This window comes from Lipotes vexillifer, unplaced genomic scaffold (genome assembly GCF_000442215.2).
Source record: "Lipotes vexillifer unplaced genomic scaffold, Lipotes_vexillifer_v1.1 scaffold230, whole genome shotgun sequence".
In the NCBI taxonomy this organism is placed as follows: Eukaryota; Metazoa; Chordata; class Mammalia; order Artiodactyla; family Lipotidae; genus Lipotes; species Lipotes vexillifer.
The window spans coordinates 8060159-8072119 of record NW_006775143.1 but is presented as its reverse complement, the minus strand read 5'-3'; the positions used below and the strand labels follow the sequence as shown (position 1 = coordinate 8072119).

General features: G+C 39.1%; 1 protein-coding gene across 1 annotated transcript in view; it reads right to left on the bottom strand.

Moving 5' to 3' along the window:
* The window catches only part of TXNDC8 (thioredoxin domain containing 8), a 48808-nt gene extending 38202 nt beyond the window's left edge, over window positions 1-10606 (bottom strand). The window contains exons 1-3 of the mRNA XM_007449785.1: window positions 10515-10606; window positions 7607-7711; window positions 1751-1810 (exon numbers count right to left, since the gene is read on the bottom strand). Of these exons, the coding sequence (XP_007449847.1) occupies window positions 1751-1810; window positions 7607-7711; window positions 10515-10538 (189 nt within the window). The 5' untranslated portion in view covers window positions 10539-10606. The remainder of the gene's footprint in view (window positions 1-1750; window positions 1811-7606; window positions 7712-10514) is intronic.
* Window positions 10607-11961: the final 1355 nt, after the last annotated feature.

Here is an 11961-nt window from a genome sequence, read left to right as displayed (position 1 = left end):
ACAAAAAAAAAAAAAAAAAAAAAAAAAAAAAAAAAGAGTTACCATATGACTCAACAATTCCACTTCTAGATATATAGCCAAAAGAAATGAAAATGTATACATAAGTGTTTATGCCAGTATTAGACATAATAGCGAAAAGTTGCAAACAACCTGAATGTCCACTGTAGGATGAATGGATTAAAAACAAGCTAATATATTATTTAGCAATGAAAGGGAATGGAGTACTGATACATGCTACATCATGGATGAATCCTGCAAACTTATGTTAAGTGAAAGAAGCCCATCACAAAAGAACACATATTCTATAATTCCATTTATATGAAATGGCCAGAATAAGCAAATCTAGAGACAATGTAGACTTATGGTTGCTTAGGGTTGAGGTGGTGGATGGAGGGATCGGGGCAGGGAGGTGACTGCTAAAGGGAACAGTGTTTCTTTCTGGAGTTGTGAACACTTTCTAAAATTGACTATAGTGATAGGTGCACAACTCTGTGAATATGAAAAAGACAAAGAGATAATAACCCTAGCTGTGTATTCTGAATGCATAGTATATGATTCATCTTAAAGGACAATCACACACTGTCACACTTTAATGAAAGTTGAAGGAAATGGAAAAATGGAACTTTTATTATGTTCTGGGTAGTATGTCATATCTTTTGTGCCTTTTATCTTACCATATTCCATTAATTATTACCTTGTTTTACATACAGAGAAAGTGAAGTTTATAGAGGTTAACTGATAAGAGATCACAAAACTATTAAAGGGCAGGATGGGTGAATAGTAGATTTTTTAAATTCTAAAGCTCAAATTCAATCCACTGTATGCACAGGCCACTTGTTATTGGTACTTTTCCTCATTATAAGTGAAGAAATGTTAGGAAGAATAATTTTGTAGACACATTGTGTGTATCAGTAAGCACATTTTGATTGAGGACATGGGCTGATTATATTTGCGGGGGCGGGGGGCGTGAGGAAGAAAGGCTCTAGGGAGGTAAGGGAAGGATTTCCTGGAATTCCTTGTGCTGTTTAAAAAAACCGCACGAAAAGCATAAGCTATAGCAAGGGGAAAGCAAGTTATGTTAAAATGTCTGTAATGCATTGAGTTAGGTTTTAGAAATTGAATAATAATCTATTATAGGGGTGAAAATCAGTTTTCACTTTGAGCTCAACTTCAACCAACTGGTATTGTCTGTCTAGAGCAACTCTACTGAGCAGGATTGTGGGGCAGAGTCCAGAGCAAGTGGCGAAGAATATTAGGCTTGATTAGTGAATTCTGCCATAGGATGGGAAGGCGGGGGGCAGCAGGAGAGCCATATATTTATTGTCTTTTTTAAAAAATTACAAAATATACAAGAACGTTATGAGGGAGTTTACTACAGTTCATCACACTTTTATATATATATATATATATATATATTTAATTTAATTTAATTTAATTAATTTATTTATTTATTTTTGCGGTATGCAGGCCTCTCACTGTTGTGGCCTCTTCCGTTGCAGAGCACAGGCTCCGGACGTGCAGGCTCAGCAGCCATGGCTCACAGGCCCACCCGCTCCGCGGCAATGTGGGATCTTCCCAGACTGGGGCAAAAACCCGTGTCCCCTACATTGGCAGGCGGACTCTCAACCACTGCGCCACCAGGAAAGCCCCTTCATCACACTTTAAATTGCTTATATAATCACTGAGACAGCACTCTCAATGCATTGCGTTGGATTTTACATATCTACAAGGAAGGATTTAAGATTCTTACCTGAGCATTGTCCACATCCACATTAGCAAACATGACGTTTCGGTATTGCACAGACATTTCCTTCAAAGTAAAAGAGTAAAAATTCCTCATTAGCTTAATGTTAATATTAAATCACACACTAGCAATGTCTTTTAGCAAAAACAAAACCGAACAAAAAGGTTGATCAAGAGAGCTAAGCATCATTCTGGCATTGCACTACTGCCTAGAACCTCAAGCACCAAAGTCAAAGTTGGATGCTGCCAAGGTCAAGCAAAGATCAACGGCAGAACCAGAGTCTAAAGTCTGTGTTCTGCTATATATCAAAACTAGATTTTCCAGAATCCTCTGCCAGCTGTCTTCCTGTTAGGTTCTGCCAGTGGGAAGCATTTGCAAGAAAATGGAAAATGGGAGGAGGGAAAAACAACTCTCCTACTTCTGTTCCAGATGTTCTGGAAGCATCTTTGACAGCAGTGGTGACAGTGGTGTTGGTAATGGGTATGGGGTAGTGGGTGCAGAAGCAGCCTATAAATGTCAGCTCCTGGGATTTTCTTTTTTCCCAACAGCTCTGTTCATTCTTTAAGGGCACTTAATAGCATATTGATTTGTTTGCATTAACATCATATCTCAAGCATTTCCATTGACCTGTTTGAAATGAAACCTCTCTTCAATGGTCGTGTGAAGTGTCCAGAGTTTGGCCAAGTGGAGACAACAATGGATGGAGCTGTCACTGGTGGCTGCTCCCATGGACAAGCAGGAAGCAGCATGACACGGACTGATCAGGTGCACATTAGGTGCAGAGCTCTGTTGTAGGGATTCTCTCCGGTTGTTTGTCCATGGAATGTGCCCCAAGTGGGAGTTCTTTCTTCAGTGGCTCATCAGGATGATGAAATTGGGGGAAAACTCTTGGATAATAAACACGAACGTCTTTGGTATTTTAGAGTACTTTGCAGATAAAAAAAAGATGCTGATTTTGACTGGCAGCATCTCCATGCCTGGCAGGAAGATGGTGTTGCCCAAGAATTCTGGGGAAACTGACTTGCACTTTTCAAGTTTCAAGATACATGGGTGTTCTCCAGTAGCAGTCAGGCAGGGCAATGGGTTTGACTTATGTGGACATCTGATTTCAGGGTCATGTTCTATTTAGGAAGTTTTCAGAGTCTCCCAAGTCTGACAGGAAATGGACAGGGTTATAATAGTTTTGTATTGAGTAGTAGTCGGAAGACATGGTACAGATACGGGTTCCTTGCTAGACTGGGGTTCCCTTGTGAACACTGCCTTCCCTCACTATCCCACTCCATCTACCTAGGACCCTCCTCTGCCCTCAGCAAAATTCTTCCTTCTGCTCTGTTCCTCCTCCCATATAATCTGTTACCATCTGGTCACCTGTTCTGTTTGCCCTTAACTCTAAACTGTCTCCTGAATTTGACCTTTCCTTTTTTCTCCCCAAACCACTGCCCTAGTTTTGGTAAACTCATCATTGACATTGTTGTTCACCTTGGGTTACCTGCCTCAGTCTTTCCAGCCCATTCTTATACAACACTGCCAAAAGTATTTTCCAGAAACCCACATTTGATCATGGCAAAACCTTCTTAAACATTCTTCTATTTTGACTCTACAGAAGCTCATTAAGTTATAACTCAAGGGCCTTCTCCATCTGGGCTCAGCTTCCTTTTCAAGGCTCGTGTGTTGCTACTCCCACTGTATACACTGTAAGTTAGCCTCACAGAGCACTTGCCTTCCTACGATCACACCATGCAATTTCTCAACAAATTTATAACCTCCCCTTTTCCAGAAATGTTCTTTTTGGGGTTCTATGTCAGGTGATCCTCTTAGCCCAGAGTCATCAAACTTTGCCCTATAGACCAAATCCAGATCTCCACATGGTCTCATAAATAAAGTTTTATTGGAACATGTTTGCCCATTCGTGTATTGCCATTGCCTGCTTTTGTGCTACAAGATCAAAGCTGAGTATATATGACATAGACCATATAACCTGCAAACCTGAAAATACTGACTGTCTTTGACCTTTACAGAAAAGGTTGCTGACCCCTGCTCTTAATCATCAAGGCCCAGATCAAATGGGACTGTGGAATTTACTCAAGACTTAAAGTTTTAAATCACTTCTTAAAATCCACATTTGCTTATGATTTACTTTTTTTCTTCTTGCCATACATCCTTTAGCAGAGACTCTGGGTTGTCAACTTTTAGTTTTTGTGTGTCTGAAAAGGTCTTTTTTAAAAAAATTAATTAAATTTTATTTATTTACGGCTGTGTTGGGTCTTCGTCGCGGTGCGCGGGCTTCTCATTGTGGTGGCTTCTCTTGTTGCAGAGCACAGGCTCTAGGCACACAGGCTTCAGTAGTTGTGGCACAGACTCAGTAGTTGTGGCTCACGGGCTCTAGAGCACAGGCTCAGTAGCTGTGGTGCACTGGCTTAGTTGCTCTGCAGTATGTGGGATCTTCCCAGACCAGGGCTCGAACCCCTGTCCCCTGCATTGGCAGGCAGATTCTTAACCACTGTGCCACCAGGGAAGCCCCTGAAAATGTCTTGAACTCTTCCCCACCTGGAATAATGGTATAGCCGGCTCACTTCCATTCCACCTTCCTGCAGAGCCTGGAAAAGGGAAAAGGGAAAGTTTCCTTGGATTCCCTTGCAGCTAGAGTTCTGGATGCAAATTGGTTTCACCAGTGAGATGCATGAAGGCAAGACTTGGAAGGCAGAAGTGAGACAGAGCTACTTTCTTTTCATCTTTGGATGTCCTGCTGGAAAGCATGACTGGGGTGTGGGAGGGTAATTGTGCTGGAGGCAGCAGCTATGCTGAGGGATCCAGTGTCCTGACCTCAGCTTCCGGATTCTGATTCTAACTCCCCGACTGCTGTTTTTCTGTTTGTTTTTTGTTTGTTTGTTTTCTCCCAGTAGTGGCTTCCCATCTCTTCTCACATCTGATATTGGTAAAGTTAGGATCCCCTCAGGTGGATCTGTTGTGCTTTTGAGTCATTCATGGGGTTCCAGTCTGGAGCCCATTCATCCAGTCTTCTAATGATTTTATGAGCATTTAACTCCTCCTATTAAAATCCTTTTCAGTCTAATTTGGTTTCTGTTTCTACTTTGATCTCTGATAAAGTGCCCTAGAGTAAGAAAAGCATTTCCTCCAACTCCATTACATACAATGAGTTTTTAATAAATGACATGTGCTGAATACCTTCTCTTGAAAAAGTTCAAACATTACAAGAAAAATAAAGCAAAGCATGAAAATTTCCCATTCTCAATCCTCCCCCAATTTTCACTCCCTCTCACAGAAAAAAAAAAAAAAAACTTGTTTGATATGCATCTTCTGCTCCCCTTTGTCTACGTATAATATATATGTATATATGTTGATATATACATACACACATATGCATATGTATCTCTGTTTTACATAAATGGGACCATACTGTATAAATTTTCCTATATTGTTCTCTTTTTACTTAATTCTATTGTTGTCTTGGAGGTAATTCCTTCATTATGTATGGGTCTACTTGATTCTTTTTATCATCTGAATAGTATTTCACAGTGTGGATACACCCAAATTTAAAAACTGTGTGTGCATTAGTCTGGATTCCAACAGAAAACAGATGGCACATTCAAATTAGGATAATTTAGGGACATTTATCACCAAAGGGCTAACTATAAATAACTGTAAAGTTAAGGATGGGTGTTGAGGAGCTATGAGAGTGGACACAACAGTAGCAGAGCCCTTACCACCCTCAGGGCCTGAAGGTATGAAGAGAGAAAGGGGTTACCCAGCCTGAGATTAAAATGCCTCATTTGGCCATTGAAATTTGATCAGCTTTGACTTTGTGGCAGGTGAGGTAATTATACTCCTGAAGCTGAACTTTGGAGACTCTAAGCTTAAGTGTCTGAATAGAGGGGGCTGCCAGACATGAAAATGTTCCCTGTGGATATTCTAAGAATTTTAGGCAGAGAACAGATGTTGAGATGTCATGTAGCCAATTTCTCTATTTGAATATGTTTCTTTTAAATTAAATATCAAAGGCTGTGATTGTGGTTAGAATGAATTCAGGTAGATTGAAGAGTTTAAGTCAAAAAAGTTGAAATGTTAGAAATCTTGCTGAAAATAAGCCAGAGTATTTTCAGTTGTGTAGAGAAATCCAAATTTTATATTTGAAGGAACAGATTTCATAAAATGGACCATAAATGTGAAACATCTGTGCAATAAGGAGAAATGAAAAGAAAATGCCCTGAGTTTCTTTCTGCCACATGTTATACACCTCCCTCCCCGTCCCTCAATGGTGAAAACTCTTAAATGGGGTAATAGGAAAATTAACTAGATCAAACACTGTATAGACATGAAAATTATAATCTGGAAACTTGATAAAAACATGAACAAATGTGTATATGGAAAAAGATCTGAATATAAGTATATGATTACAACTAAGTGGAATATTTTACTAAGATATTTTATAAGGAGATGAGATATGAAAGGAATATGTGAGACATAGGATTTGTTCTGATAATAGGGTTGAAGGATTGGGAGCAGTTTATTCTTTTATATTATAGTTAAAAACAAGTATCATGTTCGTCTGTAATCTATTCCAATATTTGGAAGTTCTGAATTCTGGAACTTAGGTAAAATGTCATTATTATGAATAATCCATTCCTTTGTACAGTTGTACTCTTTCGTACCTTTTGATGATCCTTGCAGAATTATCCATAGGCAAGTAATATTAATTTTCTGGTGTGTATACTAATGATCTAATTAGATCTCACTATATTATATTCAGGTTAATCAGGATGCTTCAAAAAACTATGATTCTGTGCAAAAGATTTTAAGTTTAATTAGGTCCCATTTGTTTATTTTTGTTTTTATTTCCATTACTTTAGGAGACGGATCTAAAAAGATACTGCTGTGATTTATGTCAAAGAGTGTTCTGACAATGTTTTCCTCTAGAAGTTTTATAGTATCTGGTCTTACATTTAGGTCTTTAATCCATTTTGAGTTTATTTTTGTACATGGTGCTAGTGAATGTTCTAATTTCATTCTTTTACATGTGGCTGTCCAGTTTTCCCAGCACCATTTACTGAAGAGACGGTCTTTTCTCCGTTGTATATTCTTGCCTCCTTTGTCATAGATTAATTGACCATAGGGGCGTGGGTTTATTTCTGGGCTTTCTATCTTGTTTGATTGATCTACATATGTCTGTTTTTGTGCCAGTACCATACTGCTTTGATTACTGTGGCTTTGTTAGTGAAGTCTGAAGTCAGGGAGCCTGATTCCTCCAACTCGGTTTTTCTTTCTCAAGATTGCTATTGGCTAGCTGTGTTTCCATACAAATTTAAAAAAAAATTTTGTTCTGGTTCTGTGAAAAAAGCCATTAGTAATTTGATGAGGATTGCATTGAATCTATAGATTGCCTTGGATAGTACAGTCATTTTAAAACAAACTTATGGTTACTAAAGGGGAAAGGGGGGTAGGGATAAATTAGGAGGTTGCTATTAACACATACACACTGCTATACATAAAACAGTTAACCAACAAGGACCTACTGTGTAACACAGGGAACTATACTCAATATTTTGTAACTTGTAAGGGAAAAGAATCTGAAAAAGAATATCTCTATCCCTATCAATCTATCTATCTATCCGTCCAAATCATTGTGCTGTATGCCTGAAACTAACACATTGTAAATCAACTATACTTAAATAAAATTGAAAAATTTTTAAAGTAATAATAAAAAAAGAAGTAGGCACCAAGTGGGGGGGAAGCTATGATTCCATAATGGCTCATAAGGGCAAAACTTTTAAGATTTATTGGGAAAACTATTTGAGAACTTTAAACTCCTTCTAAAATTGTGAAATAGACACTGATGATACTTACATGAAAAAGAGGATAAATTCTTTTGCAAGGACCACACCATTTTGCCGAAAATTCAATTACTACAAGTTTGTTTTCGGCAGATTTCAAAAGTGCTTTTAATTCATCCTGAGACCAGAGCATAAATGAGGAAATGTGAACAATCACTGAATCTCATAATGTCTTGCAGGGAATAAAATGACAGCTTAGTTATGGTGCCCCACCCCATTGTTCTCCAGGGGATCCAACCTTTCCTAAATGTCCCTGACAGCATATATATATATATATATATATATATATTTATCTTTCTAGGTATACATAAGTGATGATAAACCCACACAAAAAGGTTAGGATTCTATTTACCAGATGGGTTGGTAATGGTGGTTGGTAATGGTTGGATACCTCTGGGGAGAGACTGAGATTGGATAGGGAGAGATGAGGGGTGGAAGGTGGGGATGAATGGGTGTTCAAGTTGGACACCTATATTTGATTTTTTAAACAAGGACGTAAACATGCATTAACAGAGAAATCTAAAGGAGAGCTAATCTAATAACTTGAATCATTTCTTGTTTTTGTTTGGCTTGGTTTTGGGGGGTGGGCTGATCATTATTAAAGATATAGTTAAAACCACACATTTAAGGATTAGACATGCTTCTTGCTGAATGTCTTAAGTGAATTTTTTCTACCAACTGTCTGTATCATCTAAGTAAAGTAAGATTTCCCCTCCTGGGACCTCAGATCATGGTATCTATGCTTGATTGCTTTGTGAACAATGTCCTACACTAGTTATTTCATGCACAGCTTGTCTTTCCAACAAGTCCCTACAGAACTCAATCTTGACTCACTTCTGTGCCGCCATGGCCCCTAACTGGCACGTGGTAAGTGCTCATGGAGCATTTAGTTGATGAATGAATGATCTGCTAATACATAGTGTTCTGTTCAAGATTTATTTTTCCTTTTCTCACTGGAATTCTACCAAGAGTATCTAATTTACTCTGCGCTTGGTATTCTCTTCCTTAATCTCTACAACCACCCTATGCAGTGGATATTATTATTATTATCCCAATTTCAGGGATGAAAAAACTAACATTTATTAACTTTCTCATGGTCAACCAGCTGGTGAGTGGTGTAGTTGGGATTGCTAACCTAGTAAGCTTGACCCCAGAGTCCATTTCCTTAACCACTATACAAAATCGTCTCCTGAGTTCTTTATAGTAACGGGGCTCACTCTTCCTCTCTCTGGCCCAAATGCCATCATGTGCTCATACCTGGATCACTAATTAATACAGAGGGATGGGATCACTAATTGAGTTAAATCAATCAGGGCCTATCACTGGAAATAGGGATGGGGTTTATTCCATGCAGGTGGCATATACTTTATAATAGGGGAGTCTTGACAATTACATTGCCATTTGATTTCCTTTCAAGAAGTGAAACGGATGACTCAAAGAAGACAGGCTCTTCCTTTACCAATATTCCTCCAAGAGAGGGGTGATTAACTTTTCAAAAAGCCATGCCAAGCCTCCACTTCTCACTTGCTTCTGAAGTTATAAGGTAGATGCCATCCTCAAAAGCATACATGTCTTCACTTCTCAGTAGTTGTTAGGGTGTAAAATGGACTACCTGGTCCAATGAATTTGACTTGGCTAAGTTCTCTGACGGTAACTCTCCCATGGTATGCATAGTGATCCCACATGTACCTATTGAGGCCCACTCGATGCCAGCTACTGGACATGCTGCTAGGATACAGCATGGACAAAAACCAAAACATTCCACCCACTGCCTTCATGGAGCTTACATTTGGTAGGGAAGCCCATGGTAAGATTAATAAGTAAAATATATAGTAAATTTGTGACTATTGCTAATAAAGAAAAACGGAGAAGAATAAAACAGGAGGGAAGGATGGGCGCTGGATTACAATCACAGTCGGGGTGGCCAAGGTCCACCTCGATGTGACATTTGAATAAAGACATAAAGGAGACAATAGGCCCTCAGAATAGGTCTCTGAGGAGGAGATGGAGAGGGCTTCTCAGAGGATGAGTGAGACTCCAAGCTACTCTATGAGAGTCCCAGAAAACCAAAAAAAGAAGAATTACCAAAATCATTAGCAAGTGTGTGCTATTTTTAAAACATTTTTTGATGTCAAAGGTACATGGCAATGCTTTCTTTCAATCTGGTCGCTCTAATATTTGTGATCTTACATACAGGCACATTTGGGGAAAGTGTCAAAAGTCTAATTCTGAGGGTGCTAGTGGAGGGAAGACCCAGTCCCTACGTGTCCCCCTTCCCTCCAGCTCCTGGTCCTCCTGTAATGTAGTCACATCAGAATGTCTGGATGCTAAATGCCTGCTCTACCCCTAAATGATGTAGGCCGTTAACCACTCTTTTAGAGGCAATTTTCTTTACATAAGGAGTTATCCCTGGCCCATATATGTATTGAGATTTGTTGTGGCAGTACCACTGGACAATGGATGGAAAGTGATTTTATGAAATACCACCTAAACACTTATTAATGCCCCTGGTCCATTCTACAGGCATGTCTAGGGGTTCTGTTCTCTTTCTTGGGATAAGAGAAATATGTGGACTATTTTACTTCCATAAAATTTTTCAGGTACAACTAAGGTAAAACTGGTGGGATCAGGTACAGGATGGGCTATGTTAGGAGCTGGCCTGGATCCAGCTAGAGTCAGAGCAAGAAATGAGCTGGAGGAAGGGGTAAAACTCTTCTTGATCAGTTTTTCTCTTGGCTACTCTCTAGAGAGTGCCATCCCTCAAGAAACAACATGAAGAACAAGCATTAAAAAATAAAAATCTCCTCTTGCTACAGAGCAATGAAGGAGTACTAGACGGAGGAAATATTCCTTAAAGTTTACCAAATCTGCTCTCAAGATGTCTCTTTTGAAATACTCCTTGAAGCCAAATAAATACTTGCCATGTCTCTAATATTCTGCACCATGATTTACACCTGGGAATTGCTGACAAAACTCTCCTGTTGGTTCAGTTGGCTGACTGTAGCTGCCCCTTATCAACTATAGGATCCTAGCTGGAATATCAGGGCACCTTCTCTATGACATCATTGAACATGACGTCTTAGAATCTGGAACTTTGGCAGACATGGAGCTAATTTCATTTTTATGCTATGACTAGTCAGTCAGTGTGTGGTCAGCCAAAAATCAGCCAACTGATGGCCTTGTGTGCAGAGTCAAAAACGTGTCTGTCTCTTGTTAATCTTCTACTATCTATTTCCACGCACCCCTTCCCTTCCCCAGCCCTGGCAACCACCAAATGAGAAATAAGCAAAGTAATATTAAATAGATGAAAGTTATTTTCATTTAGGATTTTGAAGGGATTAGTTTGCAGTTGAGAAAGATACTAAAGCCTAATCCTATAATAATGTTTCTTGTACATTTAGTTTTATGAGTCACAGATTCCCTAAACTTTGTTATTTTTGCTCTAATTATTTAGGAAGTAATGAAACTTCACTTTCATGGACTGGACCAGGGGTTGGCCAACTTTTTCTGTCAAGAACTAGATAATATTTGGGGCTTTATGGACCACAGGCAGTCTTTGGTTTATATTCTTTGTTTTTAAATCTTTTAAAAATGTAAACATTTTTACCTGCTGGGCCTTACAAAAATAGCAGCAGCTTGCCAAACTCTGCACATGATGACTTGTTATTTTTCAGAATTTAATGTCAGAAGAAAACCCAAACATGGCCATGACCAATGCTCCTCAGACCTTCCTCAGAGCAACACCACCAACCATCACCACAAAGTAAGAAACTGCAGAATTCTACAATAAAACAAAACCAGCAAAATCATTCTTTCTGTTTTTTTCCACTCCTCCATTCAGGTCTCTCAGGAATGAATTATCTGCCTTTCTTTTTAGTGTGTGTTAGATGAAGAGCTATGAATATTTCTTGTACAGCCTTGGCCAAGTTGTTTTCTGTTGCTTCCCAGCACCCATTTCTTCCACTTTCTACCAAAAATACACGGATTTTTCTGTGGGTGAATTTATCCCTCCTCCATCTTACAGCAGCTATGCGGTTTGTATGGGATTAATCTAAGTCCAGGGTTCCACCCTGATGATCTTAATCCAACCAACAATCCTATCTTTAGGCCAAGGGTTAATCATGAGAGAACAAGAAAGCAAGAGAAAGCAATTCCTAGCCCTTGTGACAGTTACTGAAATTTCCTCTTTCTTCATCTGGATGTAAACAAGATGCTGGCTGGCAGCTGTTATAAAACACACAGGAACCCAGTCTTTAAGACCAATGTTTCAGAAAGCAGTGAGGCGACAGAGAGGAAACCTGGGTTTTTGGTTTGGTCCACTGGATGAAATGTTGCTGGAAGTGCTATCTAAGCCTGATATTTGTTTCT